Source organism: Pseudorca crassidens, chromosome 2, assembly GCF_039906515.1.
Source record: "Pseudorca crassidens isolate mPseCra1 chromosome 2, mPseCra1.hap1, whole genome shotgun sequence".
Lineage (NCBI taxonomy): Eukaryota > Metazoa > Chordata > Mammalia > Artiodactyla > Delphinidae > Pseudorca > Pseudorca crassidens.
Genome location: NC_090297.1, coordinates 67,661,607 through 67,689,417, shown reverse-complemented (window position 1 = coordinate 67,689,417; position 27,811 = coordinate 67,661,607). Strand labels below are relative to the sequence as shown.

At 36.5% G+C, this 27,811-nt stretch overlaps 2 protein-coding genes across 19 annotated transcripts in view; one reads left to right on the top strand and one right to left on the bottom strand.

Annotated features, from left to right (window-relative positions):
* FUBP1 (far upstream element binding protein 1) overlaps positions 1–12,695 on the top strand; it is a 48,895-nt gene extending 36,200 nt beyond the window's left edge. For all 11 annotated transcript variants that reach the window (XM_067726631.1, XM_067726630.1, XM_067726626.1 and 8 more), the window contains one exon: positions 11,872–12,695. In XM_067726631.1, coding sequence (XP_067582732.1) covers positions 11,872–12,115 — 244 coding nt within the window. In that variant the 3' untranslated portion in view covers positions 12,116–12,695. The remainder of the gene's footprint in view (positions 1–11,871) is intronic.
* Positions 1–27,811, bottom strand: part of NEXN (nexilin F-actin binding protein) — a 58,466-nt gene that overhangs the window by 2,143 nt on the left and 28,512 nt on the right. For 7 of the 8 annotated variants that reach the window (XM_067726645.1, XM_067726644.1, XM_067726648.1 and 4 more), the window contains 6 exons: positions 24,192–24,233; positions 22,822–23,013; positions 22,552–22,728; positions 19,775–19,963; positions 15,098–15,295; positions 4,962–5,183 (listed from right to left, as the gene is read on the bottom strand). In XM_067726645.1, the coding sequence (XP_067582746.1) occupies positions 4,962–5,183; positions 15,098–15,295; positions 19,775–19,963; positions 22,552–22,728; positions 22,822–23,013; positions 24,192–24,233 (1,020 nt within the window). The remainder of the gene's footprint in view (positions 1–4,961; positions 5,184–15,097; positions 15,296–19,774; positions 19,964–22,551; positions 22,729–22,821; positions 23,014–24,191; positions 24,234–27,811) is intronic. The other variant, XM_067726646.1, reaches the window with a different exon arrangement.

Sequence of the window (27,811 nt, the reverse complement as noted above, 5' to 3'; positions counted from 1 at the left end):
CCCAACCAAATCTCAGTGCTTGTTGATAATGAGTAACAGAAAAGGGTGAGGGTATGATGCATTGTTAACAATTACTAAAATACTTCCTTCTCGTTAGAGTCTCCATATCACTCTTCACCCTACTACATAATACAGAAATGTAATTTCTGTTATTTCCCACTTCATGATTTCTTTCCTCGCTCTTTGTTAATAACTGAGATGAATTCCATTCAACAAATAATTTATTGATGGGCAATGGCAAAGAATGTTTTCAGGGAGAATAAACAGGAAGACAACTATTGAAAGAGGCAATGGTGGAACTTGGGGAAATCATTGAGGTGAAGTATGGTTCTGAGTCAGTCTGTTTAGGGGTGAGAGCTGGAAGCCATGAAAATAAGGGGGTAATTTAAGAGCAGAATTTAAACTGTCAGATAGTGTGAGTCTGTAAAACCAGTTTGGTGGTGATGAGATCACTCACTGGCCTTTTGATAGCAGTTTTAGTAGAGTGGGGTCTTATGGGTACAGTTAATCCATGGTTTCAAAAGTACTTTAGTTGTAGTCGACTCTTGGTTTCTAAACTACTTAGACTCTTGTGGGTCTATCTGGAAATGCCACCACTTCATATTTCACTGTACTATGAGGAAATTGCTTCCAGGTACCACGTGCAACCAATAAAGGAAATTTTGAAACAAGCTGTAAAATAACTGCCTGTGTAAGAAAAATCTTGGTTCATCAATGTTTTGCATTAGTTTGAGGTGTTGCACCGCAGCTCCAATGAATGTAGAAGGAGGAGTTAAAAGTAAGTTGGATAGTTTTTCTGGTTCTCCTGAATCAAATTTTTATTTGATACTGGAAAGTGCTAGAACATCAGACACAACCAGAGACCTAATGGGTAAATTCTATTGTTAACGCCATTATTTAACCTTCAGTGGATAAACATAAAGCCTGACTACCATTATTGTTAATGAACAGTGTTGATATGATTGTTTATTATATTTAAAAGATAGGGTAAAAAGTACATGTTAAACAATGGTTTGCTTGCTTAACAAGCAAAGTATTAAACTGCAGTTTTAATCTCAGCAGGCTTTTCTGAGACTTACATGGAAAGAAAAATGGACCTCCTTTTTCAGACTTAAAACAGTTCATGTTATTCTTTGCTTACAAAATAAATCTTCAAGATAGGATGTTTCAGCAGGCACAATAACTGCTATTCTGACTGAATCCCTCCTGGTTAATAACTTGCCTTCTGAATTTTTGCATAAAATTTTGTGTCGGGCTTCTCTGGTGGCGCAGTGGTTGGGAGTCCGCCTGCCGATGCAGGGGACCACGGGTTCGTGTCCTGATCCGGGAGGATCCCACATGCCGCGGAGCGGCTGGGCCCGTGAGCCATGGCCGCTGAGCCTGCGCGTCCGGAGCCTGTGCTCCGCAACGGGAGAGGCCACAACAGTGAGAGGCCCGCGTACCGCAAAAAAAAAAAGGATTCATAAGTTAACTGGGAGAAAGTTCATGAACAGTCTTTCAGTTATTGAGTACAGTTGCCTTTTGTTGAATCCCTGAAAAGCCAGGTTAAAAGTGTTTCCAGGAAATGAATCTACTAAGAGAGTCACGTTATAAATGGAATGATCTTTGTTCTAGAGTCTAGGTGCATTCTTAGCAGGGCATTGATACTCCCAGCATGTGGATATTACAGGCAACCGAAATAGGCAATGAATTTGGGATAAAAATGCAAGGAATGGTTTTGGAGTGCACCTTGTAAGATCTAGATAGAATGTCAAACTAAGGAAATTAAGTGGTTTACCTACCAAATGTTAGTACAGGTTAAGGGTTACAGGAGCTGGGACGGAATTCTTAGATTAGGTTACATGAATGAGTTACGCCTTGAAAGGTGTCTGGAACATAAAGAGAAGGTATTTTCTAAAGGAGGAAAACAAATATCAGATGGGAGGGGAAGATCCTACTCTGGAAGTTGATTATACTCTGCCAAAACTATGCTAACACAGGATCTCAGTGACCCTTAATCTAGAGGGATATGATAGGAGGAATGTCAGGTTCTACACAGGAAACTCAATTTAGGACATCTTCATGGATTACAGAAGATCAGCCAGGTCCTAATCTCATATCCTTTTATACAAGAGTCAGTAATAGCATTAAAACCAGAAGCTATGTACCTCATTTATTTTACCTACAAATTTTATAGGACTAGGTATCACTGAGGTTTCACTATCTTTTTTTAAAAAAAAGGAAGCACATGCATGCTTATTTAAATTCTTTACCTTCTGTGATTTGTCTCTAAAGGATCAACTGATCTTATGGCCCATCCGTCCATTTAATGTTGGTGTTCTCCAGGGTTTTATCATTCACCTTCCAACTATTAACTCTCAAGATGGTTTTATCTACATCTATACTTCGAAACAATCTGTAGCTCCTGCCTCTTCCCTGAGCCCAGTACCTGTGTTTCAGACTGCCATTATCTTTCCAAATATAGCTCAAACTTCACAGGTCCAAAACAGTTTATTCACCCCTCCCTCCTCTCCTGACCTCCTGAATTCTCTGTAGCATCATCTAGTTTGCCCGGTAATCTTGAAGCAATGTTAGGCTTCTCAGCAACCACCTGCCTGTAACTCAGTTTTGTTAAAGTTGGGTCAATTTTTCTCCCTTGCCCCCAACTTCATGACCATATTCCAGTTTATCCTCCATGATCCCAGGATTCTGTAAACATAAGCCTTTTATCACTCTGTCTTAAAACTGATTATTTGGGCTTCCCTGGTGGCGCAGTGGTTAAGAATCCACCTGCCAATGCAGGGGACACGGGTTTGAGCCCTGGTCCGGGAAGACCCACATGCCGCGGAGCAACTAAGCCCATGCACCACTACTGAGCCTGCGCTCTAGGGCCCGCGAGCCACGAAGACCGTGCTCTGCAACAAGAGAAGCCACCGCAATAAGAAGCCCACGCACTGCAACGAAGAGTAGCTCCCACTTGCCGCAACTAGAGAAAGCCCGCGCGCAGCAACAAAGACCCAATGCAGCCAAAAAAAAACCCCTGATTATTAACATTGTTCCCGGATTATAGTGCCCACAAGGTTAAAAAGGCCCTTCAGCTAGCTGCAACCTAGTTGTACAACATTTTATCCTATCACCTATTATATGAACCTTTCCTTTGAACCTATTTTCCACTCTGCCAGATAAAGTTTTACAACCTTCCTGTTGACTCACATTGTCCTTCCAATCTGGAATGCTTTCCCTCTTTAACTGAAACTTCTATTCAACCTTCACATTCAGCTAAAATGTCATTTTCTCAGCCCTGTTAAACATCTCCTAGGAATACTGATTCCATACTACTTGATCCCATAACACTAAATACATAACTATCTTAGCACTTAATGACAATTTTAATTGTTTTCATACATCTCATTAGGCTGGATTTCTTGAAGGCATATTCACTTTTATGTACCCAAAACTTAACATAGGGCCCAACATAGAAGATATTAAAAATAGCAATGGCATTAGTTTTTAGCTGTGACAAAATGGTTTATAACCCAGTCCCTAAGTCCTTATGTTTTTGTGTATGTTGCACTAAGTTCAGATGCATATCAATTTAATAGATATCTGGATGTTCTACAGCATCTCCATTTGTCTAGCTTGTGACCTCCCTTCCTACCAAACTCCTATGTTCCCCTATTACCTAGTATACCCAGTCACTTTGATTCCTCTCCACCACCATTTCCAAGCTAAGTCTTGCCAGTTTTGTATCCTACATACTTATCAGTCCTCTCCATTCCAGTTCTAGTTCAAATCCTCATGTTTTCTCTGACCACCCTGTACAAAATTGTACCACATAATCTATAGTCTTTTACCCTGCTTTGTTAATCTCCATAGCTTTTATTTATTACCCAATCATTGTTTCCATTCCCTGTCTCCTGCCCCACACCTGTTAGATTCTAAACACCATATGAGCGAGGACTGCAGGTTTATTCACCAATGTAGTCCCAGTGTCCAGAACAGTCTCCGGAACATAGTAGGCTTTCAAATAATTTTTTAATGCATAAGTCTAAAGCCATCTTTAGCTTCAGCATGATCTTGCGATAAAGATGCCTATTTGATAATATCATTCCATGTTTTAAAAATCCCTTCATTGCACCCCAATAAAACAAAGTTCCTTAATATGGCATCTAAGATGGGTCATCTTGCCTGTGCTTGCGTCTTCATCATCTTTTGCCGTGCTTGCACTCTACCTGTCTCAGTAATAATGAATTGCTTATAGTCCTGGAATTTGCCCATAGTTTCATCATTTTTTTTTTCACCAATCTCCTCTGAAGACCCTCCCAAATTCCCATACCTGTTTTATAGTTAAATGTATGATGAAAATCAATTTTTAGAAGAATATATGTTAAATATAACATAAAATGGCAATTTTGACAGAATAAGTTTTCCAGATCTTATTTAAACCAATATTCATAATCATGGAACTAGTCCTTAAGCTGGAATGGCCATTATAGGTCATCTAGTGAGTGCCTCCTTATTTTACATATGGAGGTACTTCAAATTCATGTCACCTGAATTCTGATTTAGGCTCTGCCACTGAATGATTGGCATGACTTTGAACATATCATATAGGCTTTGTTGGCCTCATCTTTAAGAAAGTAGGTATGAATCATCTCTGGAGTTTAATATACACTGGTTCTACTGATTCAAAGTAAAACTTGTGCCAATAAATATTTCTGAGCTATTTTTGCTAAAGTGAACCATTTGATGTTCACTGTAGGCTTTAATTCTTATAAAAGTCATTTTGGAACAATGCTAGAGTAGGGAAATCTTTTTAAAGTCTCTTAAGATCTTAATGTGCTTTTGCTATTTAGTTCCAAGATTATTTTATACACTGATGGTTAACTGTAAATTCCAACACTTATTTCAAAGTCAATGTTATTTCTGTTAAGTTCATCATCATTACTGAACTATAACTGTTAAATATAAAACAGTATTACCTCATGAAAGTTTTCTGCTTCTCGCTCTTTAATTTCAAGATCAATTGCTCTTCTTCTTGCTCGTTCTTCTTCTATCTTTTTCTGTATTTGTTTTTCAGACAATTGTCCAATTTTTTCAAACTTGCTTTTTAGATTTTTAGCTTGAATAGAGCCACTCCTTTTCAATTTGATTAATTCTTCATATTCCCTGCTCAGTTCAAAGGTTTCATTTTCTTCTTCTTCCTTCAAAAAAATTGATTTTTATATATTAAATACCAGAAAATTAGTTTGTACAATAAACCATCCAGAAAGTTCACTATTTCTTATTTGAAGCCAAAACTAAATGTTAAATAACTTCCTCCCTAAACACAGTGCCTAAATTTACTAATTAAAAGTAGTGCTACAAATTTAAGACTGTAGATAACATTTCATTTAAAATGCTATTTAATTAGGGACTATGGCTCAAAACCTCATTAACATTCCATTATAACCTGCTAAAAGTAAAATATGTACACGATTAGCTTTTACTAGGAATTGTAGGAAGACCTTTGTTTAGGGGAAGGTAAAGAAAATTCAAAAACTACTGGGCTAGGAGTCAATAGTTCTGACTCTGATACTGTGTGGCCTTTTGCCTGGTCACTTAGTCCACTGGACATGATTTTTTCATCTCTATATAGAGCCACAGTATCTCTAAAATTCCTCCTGCCTTTCATTTGATGATAGTCAAAGTTAAATATTACTCTTAATAATTCAGCTGAATTAAGCATTTCTACAGTCTGGTAAAATCCCTACATTTTGCTACATATCACTTGTATTCTCAATTTTATATTCTGCCAAGAAAGATGAGTCAACAAAAATTGGGTTCGAATTCTTTATACCATTTTATCTTGAATACCTTATTCAGGTTCCTTTCCCTTGTCTTTTACCTTGTCTTTCCCTTTTCTTTGTATACTTCGTACACTTTGAAGTATACTTTGTATACTTCGTAAACCCTAATGGACTGGTAGAATATTGCAGTTATTCCTGGTACACTTCTCCTGGGGAAGACCTAGAGTTCTAGGCAGAGAGAAAAAAAAAAGGTGGGACTGGGCAGGGTGGGGTGCGGGAAGAGTCACAGTGGATGATGTTGACATGAGGCTTAATTTCTTGGTTCAACAAAGGGAAAAAAGAAAGTTTACTCCTTTATACTACCTCCACTTTTTGGTCTATGTGGGTGAAAATGGGCAACTCCTAAAATACCAGAAATTAACAAAGTTATGACATCACATCATATCACAATGGTTCCCACATCACTCTGATCAAAATTAATGGTTGAACTAATCAGTTATGATCTATGTAATCTTGGAACTGGCATTTTACTTGTTTGAAAACTCCCAGACATAGTGGAGTAAGTCACTTAGTAGCACCAGAATGTCAGACAATTACACCCTGCCATATATGAATTAGATTACTTCCCCATAGTATTACTAAAATATATTCTAATTTACTTTGTTTTTCTAGACAGACAATTCATTTTCAGCTTCCTTTATAAAATAAATGCTATTACATTTTTTTAAAATTCTGAGGGTACACCTTGAAGTATTTTCCTACAGCATATTCATTATATTTTCTTATTAACTATATATTTATGCAGCATTTATAGTCTCTTGGTTGACCTGGGCAAGGAAGTAAATATCCCCACAGTCCCATTGCTCCAACCCATGACAAAGAGGCAACTTCTAAGAGATTGCGACCTCTGTGAAGGAACCCACTCGGTTCCTAGATCAGGAGTTGGCAAGGGGCCCCCACCAAGTCACCTACCAAACATGCCATATCACTGCCAATCCTACTTAGGCTGGGAAAGCCACTGCTCGCCTCACCCCAAGTAATGGGGTTGTGCATTCATCCCCAACACTGTTGTTCGTGTAGCTGCTAGGGCCCCCTGCCCAGCCGGAGGCCCAGGGTGACGGTGGAATGCTGGCCTCCTCCCTCACCCTCCCCACTTCTGCCTATGCAACTGGTTGGCCATCCAGATGGAAGGAAGCAGTGTTCAGGGTTAGGAAGGCGAAGGTTAGACAGGGACCTAGGACATCAGGAGGTAGGAAGAGGGCTGCTGAGAGCCCACCATGAGGAAGCACGGAGACGTCACATGGAGTGGGTGAGCCAAGGCTCTGAGACTCTAGTGCAGGTTCCACTGTCCAACCAACTTTCAATGACAACACACACAAGTTCAAAGATAAACTTATTTAAAATTTCAAAGGCAACCTCAGAGCACTAAATCCTGTGTCCCTTCTGAGCATGGGGTCCTGTGAGGGCACAAGTTGCATGTTCATGAAGCTGGCCCTGTACAGTCTATAGGTATGTATGTGTATATATGTATTTTTAAAATTATTTATTTATTTTGGCTGTGTTGGGTCTTTGTTGCTGTGTGAGGGCTTTCTCTAGTTGCGGCGAGCGGGGGCTGCTCTTCGTTGCGGTGCGCGGGCTTCTCATTGCGGTGGCTTCTCTTGTTGTGGAGCACAGGATCTAGACGCGCGGGCTTCAGTAGTTGCGGCACACAGGCTTCAGTAGTTGTGGCTCGCGGGCTCTAAGGCGCAGGCTCAGTAGTTGTGGCGCACAGGCTTAGTTGCTCCGCAGCATGTGGGATCTTCCCGGACCAGGGCTCGAACCCGTGGTCCCCTGCATTGGCAGGCTGATTCTTAACTACTACACCACCAGGGAAGTCCCTATATATGTATTTTTAAAATTCATTTCAATGCTGGTGAAACCATACTAAGGTATTTAATAGTATCAAAATTCTATCTTAGAATAATTTAATAAAATACAGGCATAACTTGGAGATATTGGGAATTCAATTCCAGACCACTGTAATAAAGCGAATATCTTAATAAAGTGAGTCACATGAATTTTTTGGTTTCCCAGTGCATATAAAAGTTATGTTTACACTATACTGTAGTCTATTAAGTGTGCAATAACATTATGTCTAAAAAAATAATGTACATACCTTAACTTTAAAATATTGCTAAAAATTGCTAACCATCACCTGAGCCTTCAGTGAGTTGTAATCTTTTTGCTGTTGGACAGTCTTTCCTCAGTGTTGATGGCTGCTGACTGATCAGGGTGTTAATTGCTGAGGCTGGGGCGGCTGGGGCAGTTTCTTAAAATAAGACAACAATGAAGTTTGCTGCATCAATTGACTCTTTCTTTTGTGAACGACGTCTCTGTAGCTTGCAATGCTCTTTGATAGCATTGTACCCGCTGTAGAATTTCTTCCAAAATTGGAGTCAGTCTTCTAAAACTCTGCTGGTGCTTTATCAACTAAGTTTATGTAATATTCTAAATCCTTTGCTGTCATTTTAACAATCTTCACAGCACCTTCACCAGGAGTAGCTTCCTCATCTCCCAGCCTTCATAGAACTGAAGAGAGTTAGGGCCTTGCTGTGAAGTGTTAAAATCACTTTCTTTTTTCATCCATAAGAAGCAACTCCTCATTCATTAGTTTTATCATGAGATTGCAGCAATTCATTCACATCTTCAGACTCCACTTCTAATTCTACTTTTCTTGCTATTTCCACATCTGCATTTACTTCCTCCACTGAAGGCTTGAACTCCTCAAAGTCATCCATGAGGGTTGAAATCAACTTTTGCTAAACTCCTGTGAATTTGATATTTTGACCTCTTCCCATGAATCACAAATATTCTTAATGGTACCTGGAATGTTGAATCCTTTCCAGAAGGTTTTTAATTGATTTTGTCCATATCCATCAGAGGAATCACGATCTATGGCAGCTATAGCCTTACAAAACGTATGTCTTCAATAATAAGACTTGAAAGTAGAAATTACTTCTTGATCCATGGGCTGCAGAATGGATTCTGTGCTAGCAGGCATGAAAACAACATTAATATCGTCACAAATCTCCATCAGAGCTCTTGGGTGATCAGGTGCACTAATTTTTTTGTTAACATCTTTATTGGAGTATAACTGCTTCACAATGGTGAGTTAGTTTCTGCTTTATAACAAAGTGAATTAGCTATACATATACATACATCCCCATATCTCCTCCCTCCTGCGTCTCCCTCCCACCATCCCTATCCGACCCCTCTAGGTGGTCACAAAGCACCGAGCTGATCTCCCTGTGCTATGCGGTTCCTTCCCACTAGCTATCTACTTTACATTAGGCAGTATATATAAGTCCATGCCACTCTCTCACTTCGTCCCAGCTTACCCTTCCCCCTCCGCGTGTCCTCAAGTCCATTCTCTACGTCAGCGTCTTTATTCCTGTCCTGCCCGTAAGTTCTTCATAACCATTTTTTTTTTAGATTCCATATATATGTGTTAACAGATGGTATTTGTTTTTCTCTTTCTGACTTACTTCACTCTGTATGACAGACTGTAGGTCCATCCACCTCACTACAAATAACTCAATTTTGTTTCTTTTTATGGCTGAGTAATATTCCATTGTATATATGTGCCACATCTTTATCCATTCATCAGTTGATGGACACTTAGGTTGCTTCCATGTCCTGGCTATTGTAAATAGAGCTGCAATGAACATTATGGTACATGACTCTTTTTGAATTATGGTTTTTTTGGGGTATATGCCCAGTAGTGGGATTGCTGGGTCGTATGTTAGTTCTATTTGTAGTTTTTTAAGGAACCTCCATACTGTTTCCATAGTGGCTGTACCAATTCACATTCCCACCAACAGTGCAAGAGGGTTCCCTTTTCTCCACACCCTCTCCAGCATTTATTGTTTCTAGATTTTTTGATGATGGCCATTCTAACCAGTGTGAGATGATACCTCATTGTAGTTTTGATTTGCATTTCTCTAATGATTACTGATGTTGAGCATTCTTTCATGTGTTTGTTGGCAATCTGTATATCCTCTTTGGGGAAATGTCTATTTACCTCTTCTGCCCATTTTTGGATTGGGTTGATTGTTTTTTTGATATTGAGCTGGATGAGCTGCTTGTAAATTTTGGAGATTAATCCTTTGTCAGTTGCTTCATTTGCAAATATTTTCTCCCATTCTGAGGGTTGTCTTTTGGTCTTGTTTATGGTTTCCTTTGCTGTGCAAAAGATTTTAAGTTTCATTAGGTCCCATTTGTTTATTTTTGTTTTTATTTCCATTTCTCTAGGAGGTGGGTCAAAAAGGATCTTGCTGTGATTTATGTCATAGAGTGTTCTTCCTATGTTCTCCTCTAAGAGTTTTATAGTATCTGGCCTTACATTTAGGTCTTTAATCCATTTTGAGTTTATTTTTGTGTATGGTGTTAGAGTGTTCTAATTTCATTCTTTTACATGTAGCTGTCCAGTTTTCCCAGCACCACTTATTGAAGAGGCTGTCTTTTCTCCATTGTGTATTCTTGACTCCTTTATCACAAATAAGGTGACCATATGTGCGTGGGTTTATCTCTGGGCTTTCTATCCTGTTCCATTGATCTATATTCCTGTTTTTGTGCCAGTACCATACTGTCTCAATTACAGTAGCTTTGTAGTATAGTCTGATGTCAGGGAGCCTGATTCCTCCAGCTCCGTTTTTCTTTCTCAAGATTGCTTTGTCTATTCGGGGTCTCTTGTGTTAAAATACAAATTGTGAAATTTTTTGTTCTAGTTCTGTGAAAAATGCCAGTGGTAGTTTCATAGGGACTGCACTGAATCTGTAGATTGCTTTGGGTAGTATAGTCATTTTCACAATGTTGATTCTTCCAATCCGAAAACATGGTATATCTCTCCATCTGTTTGTATCATCTTTAATTTCTTTCATCAGTGTCTTATAGTTTTCTGCATACAGGTCTTTTGTCTCCTTGGGTGGGTTTATTCCTAGGTATTTTATTCTTTTTGCAATGGTAAATGGGAGTGTTTCCTTAATTTCTCTTTCAGATTTTTCATCATTAGCCTATAGGAATGCCAGAGATTTCTGTGCATTAATTTTGTATCCTGCTACTTTACCAAATTCATTGATTAGCTCTAGTAGTTTTCTGGTAGCATCTCTAGGATTCTCTATGTTTAGCATCGTGTCATCTGCAAACAGGTTTACTTCTTCTTTTCCGATTTGGATTCATTTTATTTATTTTTCTTCTCTGATTGCTGTGGGTAAAACTTCCAAAACTATGTTGAATAACAGTGGTGAGAGTGGGTAACCTTGTCTTGTTCCTGATCTTAGTGGAAATGGTTTCAGTTTTTCACCATTGAGAACCATGTTGGCTGTGGGTTTGTCATATGTGGCCTTTATTATGTTGAGATAAGTTCCCTCTATGCCTACTTTCTAGAGGGTTTTTATCATTAATTGGTGTTTGATTTTGTCAAAAGCTTTTTCTACATCTATTGAGATGATCATATGGTTTTCATTCTTCAGTTTGTTGGTATGGTGTATCACATTGATTGATTTGCGTATATTGAAGAATCCTTGCATTCCTAGGATAAACCCCACTTGATCAATGGTGTATGATCCTTTCAATGTGCTGTTGGATTCTGTTTGCTAGTATTTTGTTGAGGAGTTTTGCCTCTATGTTCATCAGTGATATTGGCTTGTAGTTTTCTTTCTTTGTGACATCTTTGTCTGGTTTTGGTATCAGGGTGATAGTGGCCTTGTAGAGTTTGGGAGTGTTCCTCCCTCTGCTATATTTTGGAAGAGTTTGAGAAGGATAGGTGTTGGCTCTTCTCTAAATGCTTGATAGAATTCACCTGTGAAGCCATTTGGTCCTGGGCTTTTGTTTGTTTGAAGACTTTTAATCACAGTCTCAATTTCAGTGCTTGTGATTGGTCTGTTCATATTTTCTATTTCTTCCTGGTTCAGTCTCGGAAGGTTGTGCTTTTCTAAGAATTTGTCCATTTATTCCAAGTTGTCCATTTTATTAGCATATAGTTGCTTATAGTAATCTCTCATGATCCTTTGTATTTCTGCAGTGTCCTTTGTTACATCTCTTTTTTTTTTTTTTCCGTACGCAGGCCTCTCACCACTGTGGCCCTTCCCGCTGCAGAGCACAGGCTCCGGATGCGCAGGCTCAGTGGCCATGGATCATGGGCCCAGCTGCTCCATGGCACGCGGAATCCTCCCAGACCGGGGCACGAACCCACGTCCCCTGCATCGGCAGATGGACTCTCAACCACTGCGCCACCACGGAAGCCCTCATTTTTCATTTCTGATTCTATTGATTTGAGTCTTCTTTTTTTTCTTGATGAATCTGGCTAATGGTTTATTAATTTTGTTTATCTTCTCAAAGAACCAGCTTTTAGTTTTATTGATCTTTGCTATTGTTTCCTTCATTTATTTCTGATCTGATCTTCATGATTTCTTTCCTTCTGCTAACTTTGGGGTTTTTTTCTTCTTTCTCTAATTGCATTAGGTGTAAGGTTAGGTTGTTTATTTGAGATGTTTCTTGTTTCTTAAGGTAGGATTGTATTGCTGTAAACTTCCCTCTTAGAACTGCTTTTGCTGCATCCCATAGGTTTTGGGTCGTTGGCTTTCATTGTCATTTGTTTCTAGGTATTCTTTGATATCCTCTTTGATTTTTTCAGTGATCTCTTGGTTATTAAGTACTGTATTGTTTAGCCTTCATGTGTTTGTATTTTTTACAGAGTTTTTCCTCTAATTGATATCTAGTCTCATAGCGTGTAGTCAGAAAAGATACTTTATACGATTTCAGTTTTCTTAAGGCTTGATTTGTGACCCAAGATATGACCTATCCTGGAGAATGTTCCATGAGCACTTGAGAAGAAAGTGTATTCTGTTGTTTTTGGATGGAATGTCCAATAAATATCAATTAAGTCCATCTTGTTTAATGTATCATTTAAAGCTTGTGTTTTCTTATTTATTTTCTTTTTGGATGATCTGTCCATTGGTCAAAGTGGAGTGTTAAAGTCCCCTACTATGATTGTGTTACTGTCGATTTCCCCTTTTATGGCTGTTAGCCTTTGCCTTATGTAGTGAGGTGCTCCTATGTTGGGTGCATAAATATTTACAATTGTTATATCTTCTTCTTGGATTGATCCCTTGATCATTATGTAGTGTCCTTCACTGTCTCTTGTGATAGTCTTTATTTTAAAGTTTATTTTGTCTGATATGAGAATTGCTACTCCAGCTTCCTTTTGATTTACATTTGCATGGAATATCTTTTTCCATCCCCTAACTTTCAGTCTGTATGTGTCCTTAGGTCTGAAGTGGGTCTCTTGTTGACAGCATATATACGGGTCTTGTTTTTGTATCCATTTAGCCAGTCTGAGTCTTTTAGTTGGCACATTTAATCCATTTACATTTAAGGTAATTATCGATATGTATGTTCCTATTACCATTTTCTTAATTGTTTGGGGTTTGTTATTGTATATCTTTTCCTTCTCTTGTGTTTCCTGCCTTCAGTGCACCTGAAGTTTCTTTGAGGTGCACTATTAATGAGCAGTAATATTTTAAAGGAATCATTTTTTCTGAGCAGTAGGTCTTAACAGTGGGCTTTAAATATTCAGTAAACCAGGTTGTGAATAGATTGCTATATCTAGGTTCTCTGTTCCATTTATAGAGCACTGGCAAAGTAGATTTAGCAGAATTCTCAAGGACCCTAGGATTTTCAGAATGCTAAATAAGCATTGGCTTCAACTTAAAGTCACCAGCTATGTTTTATCCTATAACAAGAGAGTCAGCCTGTCTTTTGAAGCTTTGAAGCCAAACATTGACTTCTCCTCTCTAGCTAAAAAAGTCCTAGATGGCATCTTCTTCCAATACAAGCCTGTTTGTCTACATTGAAAATCTATTGTTTAGTGTAGCCACCTTCATTTTGATTATCTTAGATCTTCTGAATAACTTCTGCAGCCTCTACAACAGCACTTGCTGTTTCATCTTGCACTTTTTTGTTACAGAGATAGCTTCTTTCCTTAAACTTCAAGAAGCAACCGCTGGTAGCTTCAGACTTTTCTTCTGCAGCTTCCTCATCTCTCAGTCTTCATAGAATTGAAGAGAGTTAGGGCCTTGCTCTGGAGTAGGCTTTGGCTTAAGGGAATGTTGTGGCTTATGTGACCTTCTATCCAGACCACTAAAACTTTTTCCACATCGACAGTAAGGCTGTTCCACTTTCTTATCATTTGTGTGTTCACTGGAGTAGCACTTTTAATTTCCTTCAAGAACTTTTCCTTTGCATTCACATCTTGGCTAATGGTTTGGCCCAAGAGGCCTAGATTTTGGCCTATCTATCTCAGCTTTCGACGTTCCTTCCTCACTAAGCTTAATCTTGCTAGCTTTATTTAAAGTGAGACAAATCGCTTCTTGGCCAAGTGTAAAGTGAGAGATGTGCGACTCTTACCTTCACTTAAACACTCAGAGACCATTAATTGGCCTAATTTCAATACTATTGTGTAAGGGAACAGGTAGGCCCAAAGAGAGGGAAAGAGATGGGCAAACAGCCGGTCAGTGAAGCAGTCAGAACATACACACTTATCGATTAAGTTTACCATCTTATATGGGAGCAGTTTGTGGTGCCCCCCAAACAGCTACAATAGTAACAATGAAGATCACTGATCACAGATCACCATAACAAATATAATAATAATGAAAAAGTTTGAAATATTGAGAGCATTACCAAAATGTGATACAGAGACACAAAGTGAGCAAATGCAGTTGGAAAAATGGTGGCAACAGACTTGCTCCATGCAGGGTTGCCACAGACCTTCAATTTGTAAAAAGTGCAGTACCTGCAAAGTGCAATAAAGTGAAGCACAATAAAATGCAGTATGCCTGTAAAATTATTCAAAGAGTTGCCAAACTGATGTTCCTATTAGCATCCATGGTACTCTTATAGTTTTTTCTTATTTTGATTACCAGTTTAATTCTGTTTCAAGGAAAATAAGTATAACTGGGTATATTAAGTATGCTAGAGTGACAGTTCTCAATCATGGTGTAATCTCACACAATTGTGAGGTATATAGGAAGAAATATTTACTTACATACTACAGTAATATCTCAGTCACTTGGAATCTTATATATTTTTCAAACTAGCAAGAAGGAGTAGAGTTATAGCAGGCTGGAAAGGTACACTCAACTATGCTGAAACTTGTACCAAGTGCCTCATAAGAGTGTCCTTTATGTAAAAATAATAATACTTAGAAAGTTATTGTAAGGTAATGCACGTGAAATACTGAGATTACTAAATATTTGTGGAATAAAAATGGACACTTCTTAAAGTCTTACCTCTCCCATTTCTTGTCTCAGTTGTTCAAATTCCTGTTTTTCCATCTCTAGCTTATGCTTCCGTTCCTCCTCTGTTCGTCGTCTTTCTTCTTCCATTTTTTGTTTTAATAATTCTTCAAAATTAATTTCTAGTTTTCCAGGTGTAAGAGATTCTTGAGAGGTTGTTTTATACATCTCTGGGGAGTCATCATCTACTACCTATTTAAAATAATTCTTTTATCACTCTTGCCAGAATTATACATATTACAAAGGGAATATTTCTTGAATAGAAAGGTTTCACATTGAACTAAAACCCAAAAATTCTCTTTAAAAGTATAAAACAATAAACAAGAAGGAATTATTAGAAACTGTAAGACTAAAGTATTTTGTAGTAACAGAGAAAATGGTGACCATAAAGTCTCCATTCCAGTGAACACAAATAAATACTTTGACTTTATACTATGAGTAATTTGAATTAGACATTAAGATATTCTAACAACAAATTTTTTTTAATTAAAAAGATGTTCTAATATTGGGAAAACGTTTTAATTGGATTAAAATTAACCTCCATTCTGGTAATTAAAATAGAGCATTTCAGTTAAATCATGGTTTTTACCTGAATGAATTAGATATCATGACCCCTTCATAATCAGGCAAAAATCAGTTAATGCTGTGATTTTACTGATTTATTTACTGTCAGGCTAATTAAAAATAAATAATAATAGTTAATACTTATAGCTGCCAGGTACAATTCTAAGCACTTTACGTGTATTGACTTATTTTTCTGTAACCCTGTGAAGTAGGTGTTATTAATATCCCCATTTTATAGATGAGGAAACTGAGGCACTAAAAAGTAACTTGTCCAAAGTCAACACAAATACTATGTGGAAAAGGTGAAATTCCAAACCTTAAAAGTCTTTCTAATAAAACTATAAATAACTATTTAGACTACCTTTTTGTAATTTCATGAATTACATGTCTGCCATTTAGTTATGACCTTGGGCAAGTTACACAGCCTCTCTAAATCTGAGTTTCCTTATCTGTGACAACTTTCATAGAGTTGTCATGAGAATTACATAAAGTTTGGAAACACTTTGCAGTGTGTCTGACACTATGGTAAGCTCCCAAATAGCAGTTTTATTATTACAATATCATTCCCTGTATATAGGCAATCTCTAAATTGCAAATAGAAACTCTGCTTTTAAATCATTGACTTGGAATACATTTTGCCATGAAAAGCAGTGACCTAATTCTAACCCCTGAAAGTATATACATAAACCTCTCACTTGAATTGTGTCCCTGTGGCTGAACTAGAAATAGGAATAAGAGAGGTAAAGGGTAATTATTATTTGTTCCAATTTTTATATATGACAGGCTTTTACCACAGAACCAGTTCAACTCAGAAATAATGTTTATATGGTCTCAAAATCCACAGATTGCCAAAAAAATTTTTATTAATATATGAGTTAACTGAGCAATAATATGAAATGACAATACTTGGCCCTAGATAAGAAAACAACATAAATGAAGGAAAAAGTTTCTCTTTCCTTTCCTGATATAGAAATGTCTTTAGGAAGCCAGAGTTTTGGTTTAATGCCATTTTCCTTCCCTGCACTTTTTCCACTAGTGAGTCATGATAAAATGGCAGATTTGGCCTAAAAATCTGCTCCCAGGACTAGATTTCCTGATCTTCACAGCTACTTCTTATCTACCACTTCTGAACCAGCTGATTCTCCAGAAATTAAGTGCTCTCAGAATGTTTGTAGGGTTTCTGTGTAGAAACCATTTGTGAATCAAGGATTACCTAATAAGATAGTATTAATATCACTTATTCCAACTTAGCCATAAAAAAGAACAAAATAATGCCATTTGCAGCAACATGGATGTAACTACAGATTATCATACTAAGTGAAGTCAGAAAGAGAAAGACAAATACCATATTTGTGGAATCTAAGATATGGCTCAAATGAACCTATCTACAAAACAGAAACAGACTCACAGACATAGAGAACAGACTTGTGGTTGCCAAGGGGGAGGTGGGTGGGGGAGGGAAGGACTGGGAGTGTGGAATTAGCAGATGTGAACTATTATATATAGGATGGATAAACAACAAGGTCCTACTGTATAGCACAGGGAACTATATTCAATATCCTGTGATAAGCCATAATGGAAAGGAATATTAAAAAGAAGAATGTATAAATGTGTATAACTGAGTCACTATGCTGTAGAGCAGAGATTGGCACAGCATTGTAAATCAACTCTACTTCAATAAAAAATAATAATAAAATAAATCACTTATTCCACAAGCATTTACAGGAAGTTTGTTACACTAGAATGCATTGTGCCATGTGCTTTTTTTTTCCTAAGTCCAAGCACCATCTTTTTCTTTTTTTTTGGCTGCATTGGGTCTTCGTTGCTGTGCATGGGCATCCTCTAGTTGTGGTGAGCAGGGGCTACTCTTCGTTGCAGTGAGCGGGCTACTCATTGCAGTGGCTCCTCTTGTTGCGGAGCATGGGCTCTAGGCACGTGGGCTTCCTTAGTTGCAGCACATGGGCTCAGTAGTTGCTGCACGCGGGCCCTAGAGTGCGCGGGCTTCAGTGAAGTCCCGTGTCATGTGCTTGATGTGGTCTCAGCCTCACTGAGTGAGGAAGATGGCCATAAGCCACAATACAGCGCTAGTGCTATGCTAGGGGAGCACTAAATGCTCTAAGAACACATGAAAGGAACACCTTTCTGGAACTTGTATTAGCAGGAAAGGCTTCCAGAGGAAATGGAATATATGAATAGGAGATACCTCAGCACAGGGAAAAGAGAGAGAGACACGTTTCATATAGCATTTATGAAGTTCCAGAGATGAGAGCATAGCGTTTTGAAGAAATGGAAAGAAATTTAGTATGTCTGGAACAAACATGGCAGATTAAGGAAGACTCAAGAGGGACTTCCCTGGTGGCACAGTGGTTAAGAATCTGCCTGCCAATGCAGGGGACATGGGTTCAAGCCCTGGTCCGGGAAGATCCCACATGCCATGGAGCAACTAAGCCTGTGCGCCACAACTACTGAGCCTGCGCTCTAGAGCCTGCGAGCCACAACTACTGAAGCCCGTGTGCCTAGAGCCCGTGCTCTGCAACAAGAGAAGCCACCGCAATGAGAAGCCCGCTCACCGCAACAAAGAGTAGCCCCCACTCGCTGCAACTAGAAAAAGCCTGCATGCAGCAACAAAGACCCAATGCAGCCAAAAATAAATAAATATATTTATTTAAAAAAAAAAGGAAGAATCAAGAAATGAAACTGGAGAAAATACTAGGGCAAGATTATAAAGAAATTTATTTAAAAATTTTAGTGTTTGGATTTTTGTTTTAAGGGACGTGGAAAATTTTTAAGCAAAATAGTAACATAATCAAATTTATTTATTTATTTATTTATTTTTTAAGAAAGACCACTTCTGGCTTTATAGGAAAGAATGGATTATAGGCAAGAAAGCAAATTAATTAGGAGTTGGCCTCAGGCAAGGGATAACAGTGACCTGCATTATAGTAGTGGTAGTGGGAAATGGGGGAAAACTGATCAATTTTTAGAGTGATATAGGAAATGAGACAGTGAATGACTGGATGTGAGGCATGAATGAGAGGTGGAAGTACTTAAGGCCCACAGGTTTCTGATTTGAGCATCTGGGTGGGTGATGAAGCCAAATAAACACTTGGATATATCTGTCTGAAGCTCACCCAGACACAGGAAGAAAACCAGGTCATGATATCATTGAAGCCAATTAAAATGTTTCAGGAAGGGGATGCAGCGTTCACGTGTCAACTTACTTAAAAAAAAGTTTGTCAGGTAACTGTACATTTAACAAACATTAAAATGGTATAGGGGCTTCCCTGGATTCTGTGGTTAAGAATCCGCCTGCCAATGCAGGGGACACGGGTTTGACCCCTGGTCCGGGAAGATCCCACATGCCCCAGAGCAACTAAGCCCATGCGCCACAACTACTGAGCCTGTGCTCTAGAGCCCGCGAGCGAGAACTACTGAAGCCCATGCGCCTAGAGCCCGTGCTCCACAACAAGAAAAGCCACCGCAGTGAGAAGCCCGTGTAGAGTAGCCCCTGATCTCCGCAACTAGAGAAAACTTGTGCACAGCAACGAAGACCCAACGCAGCCAAAATAAATAAATAAATATTTAAAAAATGGTATAAGAAGTATAACTTTGTAACAGAGTTAAGTTTAGTAGCAATATCCAGAGTGATGGTAAGCATTTTGGAGAGTTAACTAATTGTGATTAAATGGCTTTGATCATTTAATATATCCCAGATGGGATGGATACTGGAAAGAAAGGAGGAAAGGAAGGAAGGAGTGAGGGAGGGAAGGAGAAGAGAATGGAGAGGAGGGAAGGAAAGGTGGGGGTAGGAACCCCGCTCCCTCCTCGCTTAGATACTTAGTTCTGGAAAACATGCCTTCCCAGAGAAGGAAGATAACATACACTTCTCTATGCTAGGCATAGCAATTTAATCAGAAACTTCTCAACACTATAATGAAGCAAACACCTTTAACTGACAGTGTTATGCCATAGGAGACTTTAATAACTTATATGCCATCCCTACTTCTGGCATATAAGTTCAGAAATAATAGGGTATTCCCCAAAGTTGAATGATTTCTCATAACATACTGAATCCCAGTGGCCTCCTCCAGTCACATTCTATCTTACCATGCTTCTCCTTGCTTCAGCAAATGCCTTCTTTTCTTCCTCTATTCTTCTTCTGGCTTCTTCTTCTGCTTTCCTTTTTTCATCTTCTCTCCTTTGTCTTTCTATTTCTTCAAAACTGAGTTTGAGTTTACCAGGGCGGTACCCTTTAAAAATGTTTTCAGTGTCTTGGTTTTCCTCCTCTTCATTTACCTAACGAAGAAACAACTCACTACTAAAAACTGGGATTAATCAAAGACAGGAATGAATTATAAATCAAAAGGCACAGACTCAGCCACCTTACACAGAAATGTTTCTTTGTTCTAGTATTCTTGACCAAAATCCCCTTCCTTTATAACGTCTCATATGATTTAAAAAATCAAATTTGGAAAAATTCCAAATAAAGATGTACTCAAGTTAAATAAAACTTCTCAAGCAAGTCAAATTTTTAAATGGATAAGATTAATTGTTTAAAATTCTTAAGGAATCATTTAAAAGTTTTACTAAACATTAACTCTCCCAGAACAAACATAAAACACGTGTGTGGACCTACTAGAGAAAGGACTTGAGGACACAGGGAGGGGGAAGGGTAAGTTGGGACAAAGTGAGAGAGTAGCATGGACATATATACACTACCAAACGTAAAATAGATAGCTAGTGGGAAGCAGCCGCATAGCACAGGAAGATCAGCTCGGTGCTTTGTGACCACCTGGAGGGGTGGGATAGGGAGGGTGGGAGGGAGGGAGACGCAAGAGGGAAGAGATATGGGAACATATATGTATAACTGATTCACTTTGTTATAAAGCAGAAACTAACACACCATTGTAAAGCAATTATACTCCAATAAAGATGTTAAAATAAATAAATAAATAAATAAAAGTAACACCAACACACAGATGTGGGTCCTACTCAGTTTAAGATATGGAATGTTTCCAGTACTCTTGAAGGTCTTCGTGTATCCTTCAAGAGCCCATCCACCTTTTGCTGGCTTTTCAGAGGAAACTAATATGCTTAATTTTGTGTTTGTTATTCTTTTGCTTTGTTTGAATATGTAAAAATTTGTTCAGTGTTGCAGCTTTTGAATTTTACTTATAAGAAATTATACTGTATGTGGTCCTATTGACTTACAGTTTTGCTGAATCTTGTAGTTTTTTTTAAGATTTATCTGTGTTGATGGGGTTACCTGTGGTTAATTATTTTCTATTGCTGTATAGTATTTCATTGATTAAAAATTCTACAATTTATCTTCCAAAAAAAATAAAAGTGTGTGTGTGTACTTAAATTGAGGTTCAAGTATACACACACTGAGTCTCTTACATAATAAAGTTCTCATTCTGTAATTTTCATGGATTTTTTTTACTATGAACTATGGTTATTAAATGGATAAAACATTATCTGGAACTATTTTACATACAATTCAAATTTTATGATTTTATAATTAAAATTCTAATGTAATGCTAATTAAATTAATTAAATACTCATTGAAATTTATGATTTGATTAATTAATGATATTTCTATGTCTTTCCACTAAATTGACCACCAGTGATATCTAAAATGTGTAGGTATTAACCAACTGTAACTACCCAAAATATTGGGTTGGCCAAAAAGTTTGTTTGGGTTTTTCCATAACATTTTACAGAAAAACCCAAACGAAATTTGGCCAACCCAATAACAACATTTTCAAACAAACATCTAGAAAATTAAAATTTTGGAGATATAGACCTCAGAACATCATTAATGAAAACTGATCAAGAAAGTCTGAAAGTTTAAAAAATTACATATGTTCCATTCTTAAATTCTTGCAATGAGATTTGGAATCAGTGTTTTCTTATTTCAATTTTATTTTTTGTTGTTAAATCTGTTACTATAATAATAGCAGTTAACATTTTTAAAGCACATATTGGGAATTCCCTGGCGGTTTAGTGGTTGGGACTCCACGCTTCCATTGCAGGAGGCATGGGTTCAATCCCTGGTCAGGGAACTAAGATCCCAAAAGCTGTGCTGCGAGGTCAAAAAAAAAAATAATAAAAAGATAAAAATACATAATAAATAAATAAATGAAACACTTATTACATGCCAAACACTACTCTAACTGCTTTCTATATTAACTCATTTAATGATTTAAGAAGTAGGCACAATTATTTTCACCATTTTACAAATGAGGAAACTAAGATGTAGAGAGGTTCAATAACTTGTCCATGGGTACACAATAAAGGTTAGATATCTGAATCCAGGCAGTCTGGCTCCAAAATCCATGCTCTTAAGCACTTAGATTATATACATTACACATATATATATCTCTCTATATATATTCAGTATATATATATATATATATACTGACACTAAGTGTACACTTATGATTAGACTTGAAAGTGCGCTGCACCATGCTATTAAACACATTGCAGGCTGAGCTAACAGATGAAGAGAAATTAGATTTGTTGAATAATTATTTTGTATGTTTACAACAATTTATAAAAATAAAAATTTAAGGCATATTAGGTAAAATATCCCAAAATGAAAGCTAGAAAATAATATAAATGCATGTTATATATGGAATATGTATACAGTTTCAAAATCAGACCCTTGTATATAGAAAATCTCCTTAAATTTATAGCAATGAACCTTATCTAAAGCCAGCTACCTCCCTTAATATTAAATGTTTTATATATAACATTTGTATAACATATTATACATATAATATATAATTTGTATAATATAATATATAAATGTTATGTATCATAATATAATTATGTATTATAATATCATATATAAATGTTACATATATATCAGTTTGTTTTACCATTTGCCGCCTTGCTTCTTCAAAAGCACGCCTCTCTTCTTCTAAACGTTTTCTTGCTTCCTCCTCAGCTTGCTTCCTTCGGTTTTCTTGTCTTTGTCTTTCCAATTCTTCAAAAGTCAGTTTCAATTTTCCAGGAGAAAGTGACTCTTTCTTTGCCTCACTTTCCAGTTCATCATCCTAAGAAAACATAATGAAAACCTGTTAATCATAAAGGGATATGCTGCTAACCAACTTAACTGCTTTTATTTGTTCTTTATTAAAAAAAATTACCATGACCAATGAAAGACACTTTGCTTCCTTGAGAGACCGACGTTGTTCTTCATATCTTATATCTTCTTCATACTTGACCCTTTCCTTTTCTTCTTGTTCTTTTTCTAGATCTTCGAAATTCTTTTTCATTTTTCCAGATGTTTTGTGTGATTTGACAGGTACCACTGTTACAAGCAGTGAATCATCTCCTTCCTAATTTATAAAATAGATAATTAGCATATTTCTTCCTAATCAAAATTTAGGTTTCATGGGACTTCCATCATTGGTGAATTTCATTACATTGCCATCAATGTTATGAAGAACAAAAATTAATATTTTTAACAGATTTCTATTAAATAGCTCTTTCTCTGAATTCATTTTACATGATGAGTCAATCTTATTGAAATCCACTGCTGACAGGTTCAAGAAGCATCTTTTTTCCTAGAAGATGGTGTTAATACAGCTGTTTGGATAAAATTGCGTGAAATTATCTGAATTTCACTATCCGTGCACTCATCCCACAAAAGGTAATGTGCATGTGAGCATACTCTAAATCAATTTGATGGTGGATGGCTTCAGTTTAAACACACAAGAAAGGTTTCTGTGTTTGATTTTTCTCTCCATGCAAGTTTTTAAATACTTAATAAAACTAACATTTTAGCAAGGAAAAAAACCCCAGTATTTCCAAGTGATTTAGAAAACATTTATATTATGGACAAAACTCTTTGGCCTTTGGTCCTATTCAAATATTCTTAAACTTGTTTTTAAAATCCATTTTAATTAGTTCTATTACATCATCTGTTATTGCCTTTGAACTTTTTTCAAAAACAAAGAATTGTAATATGTAACACATGCCCCCTAAAATAAAACTGCTTCCAATTTATGTGGCTGTAGTTTTAGGCACACCATCAAATTGATTGATCTTTAACTTTCTCTGTTAGATAAAAAGAGATAACTAAAATTTTTGTGGTTTGAACATTCCTTCATGGTAATAGATTCTGTACTCTCTGCTAGTATGTGATAAGCAAAACAAACTATCAGGAACTCTGAGGAAAGAAGACAGATGATGAAAAGAAAACTGCCTTTTTCAAATGTTAGCTTTCAACAATCTCAACTATTAGTAACAGTTCAAGAAATATACAGCCTTGGCAGAGTATCTCAAATTGAGACTTGTGTCTCTAACCATGAAAGCAAAAACATACTTTTCTTTAAAAACACTAAGCTATAGCGTTTGAAAGTGCAAAAGTATGATCTTGCTTTGCAAAATATTTTTGTCCTTGTTGTTGTTGCTATATTTATAATAAAAGAACTCTTAATTTTTTTAATTGAAAGATTATTTGTGAATCAGATAATTTTAGGTGAATGTTTCATTAAAGGAAATGTCCATTTACCTCTGATGCTGATTCAGTTCCCGTATTGTTTATGTCCTCAATCTATTGAATAAGAATTTTATATCATTACATTACATCAGATTTCTGCTTTTTGTTTTAAACATACAACTGAAAAGTATTAGTTGTGATTTATGGTAAATTTCAAAATTTAGCATTCTGAAGTATTTTTATGTTGCTCCAAATTAACCAATTATGTCCTTTTAAATAGAGATTAAACTTTATATTAATTTTTGCATTTTGATATCACTATCTAGGGAACAATATATTAAGAAAAAATTAAAATAAAGCCTACCTTTGTAATTCTGGAATTTGAATAATGGACCAAACTCTTATAATCTGGCTGTGAGCTTACAACCAGCAGTTATTAATTAAGCAATTTAAATGGAGCTACAGAAACATTTCCCCATTCTCTCTCTGCCACAGCGAAAGGAAAACCTATCATTAGCAATCAAATAATCATCATGACTATATTTTATAATATAAATAGATGGCAAAAATATAACTGACAATAATAAAGCACAGTAAAAGGTGTAGGCTTTCACATGGCTAGTTTAGAAGGGAAAATAATTCTGGAAATCATAATTGTTTACTCTATATTTTGACAGACCTAGGTAGGAAAGGCCCTCATTCAAAAAGAGGGAGCTCAATTTGGCCATTAAGATTAGCTTGAGGGGCAGGCTAATGTACGATACATAACAGAGTGAGAAATGACAGAAAAGTGATTTAAATAACACAATGTTTGAGATCTCAGGAAAAGGAAACATAAGCAACAGGAAAATGGAAAAAGTTAGAAAGTAAAAATTCAGATTGTTTATTGTTTTAATTTGATTTTTAACACCAGTGAAAGAGCTGGAAGTAGTTTGTTCCTCACTCAGTCTAAGGGAATTCTGCTGTACCTTGTCTCATACTAGGAACTGGGCTGGCTAACTCCCTGTTCTCTCATCATCTCACTTTTCTATATTCTCTGTCAAGAAGAAATAATACATATTATTAAGATACCAAATTTCTTGAAAAAGAAATTATTCTGAACAAATCATTTATTAAAAATAAGTCTATTTTGTATCTTAATAGTTTATTTTAAATAGCTTTGTTCAGAATAATTTGCTTTGTTACAGAATTATTTATTACACTGAGTTGTTGTATAAATGATGAAGGTTTTATTGAATGATAAATGATACTATGAAAAATTTTAATGAATCTGTAATAAAATAATTACAAAATTATTTCCCTTCAAAAGAGTGCTAACAATTCCTCTACAAATCATGTTAATCTCAATAAAAAGTTCTAGGAGATATGGTGAGAAGCGAGACATTGAGAGCATAGGGAAGAAAAATTCTAAATTTTTTAACCCCAAATTTCTTTTTCTTGCTGCTACAACCTTCTCAGATTTTTATTAGCTTACAGTAGATAATAAACTATATTTAGAATAGTTTTTCTTTGTTTGGTTGGGTGTTTTTTTGTTATTTTTGCTTTATTCTTTGCTCATTTTAAACCATTATCAAAACAACAAAAGATAGAATTTTTTTTCCGTTGGGTTTCAACAAACAAAGAAAAAGATGAATTTGCCTAAGTGGCCATGGTCTCAGTATATTCATAGAGAACTAAGATATTCAGTTCAATTATAGTGCTAGCTTTCAGAAACTACCATTGAAGATCTGCTTCCCAATTATTTCTTTTGATTTATGAAAAGAAAACTCCTTTTGCTACTTCCCAAATCAACTTCCTTTCTCCCCTTTCTTTTCAACATCTCAATCTCCCACCAATAACTTCTCTTTTTCCAAGTTGTTAGACATTAACCTTGTCCATCAAAATACCCTCAAAGATAACCAGATTATACCAAATTAAGATTCTCCCCCAAATTTTATTGGTCTTTGATTCCAACATCCAGTATACGAACTATGCCTATTTTTAATTTATCATAATATCCTAGAATCTCAGAACTGGTAATTATCTTAAATGTTACTCAGCTACCTGTCTGACTCAGGAATCCTTTCTATAGTGTTCTTGAATATGGATGTATACAAGAGGATTTTTCAAACAAACATTAAGACTCTTCTTGACTATGTCGTGCCTTCTTATATTCAAAGATAGATTAAATTTTATTAGATTTGAGTGGAAAATGTATTTAATTAGGTTTTAAAATTAGACTTCCCATATTTGCAAGATGAAATTACTATTAATAGTTTATATTGCTCTACCGACATATTCTCAAATAATTTAATAGGCTAAAAATTTTATTAACCAAGATTCTCTCGCACCCTGCCATGTAGTATCCAGGGTTACTAAAGAAAGTGGTTCTTTTTCATGATTAGTTTTCTTCCATCTCTCTCTGAGTATCCTATGTCTTCATCATATTCAAATTCACCTCAACACACATATTTCTTCTTTTTGAAACCACTGCCATATTCAGTTCTCGGGGTGGTAGTGTAATCAGTGCTTTTTGGAAAAGGGCACAGACTTAAAAGAGATAGACTAACCCCATGTGCATACTCACCATTTCCTGCCAAACACCATATATTTTAATTATATATTTTATTACCTTAGTTTACGATTTGTATTATAAATATAATTACATATAGTGATATATTTTATATATAACCTAAAATATTCATTTATTATATATTGTATCCCCTTATTATAATAAGGGAACTCCCTCCTTATAACTGTATTCCCTTGTGAAATTTCATTTCTTTTTAAAAAAAATTAATTAATTTTTGGCTGCATTGGGTCTTCATTGCTGTGTGCAGGCTTTCTCTAGTTGTGGCGAGCGGGGGCTACTCTTCATCGTGGTGTGAGGGCACGCAGGTTTCAGTAGTTGTGGCTTGTGGGCTCTAGAGCGCAGGCTCAGTAGTTGTGGGCATGGGCTTAGTTGCTCTGTGGCATGTGGGATCTTCCTGGACCAGGACTCGAACCTGTGTCCCCTGCACTGTCAGGCAGATCCTTAACCACTGCACCACCAGGGAAGTCCGAAACTTCATTTCAAAATGAATACTAATCTTTGATGACTGGAGGTGGCAGAGGTAAAGTACACCAACCTTTCTTCAGACAAAGAGATGCAAAGTAATAAAATATAGGAAATTCCAATTCTTTTCTGTAATTCATCCGGCATATGACATTATTTGTCACCATAAAAATGGCTGTTTGTGCCATAAAAGTGATTATTTGCAAAGTCAGGGTAAATAAATTTCTTTGACATGCAAATACAGCATATGCTTTGCCTTCTTTGTCACTTTAAAAAAATTTTTTTGTTTGTTTGGTTTTTTTTTTTTGGCTGCACTGTGTGGCTTGCAGGATCTTACTTCTCTGACCAAGGATCCAACCCTGGCCCCGGCAGTGAAAGCGCCAAGTCCTAACCACTGGACCGCCAGGGAATTCCCTGTCACGTTTTTTAAAGAAAAGTAGTAGAAACTGAAAGAAGCATAGCAAATAGATTTAAGGCACTTAAAGAGTAGGCAAAAAAGAGCCAAGTACAATCTCACAATAAAAACGGTTATGAAAGACAATATACTGTGAAGACAATGTTAGGATAGTTGTTAAAATACTGATGACAGAAGGAGGAGAAACTAAAATGATTTCATGACATTTTATCTATATGTACCATTTAGGTGAGACATTTATTT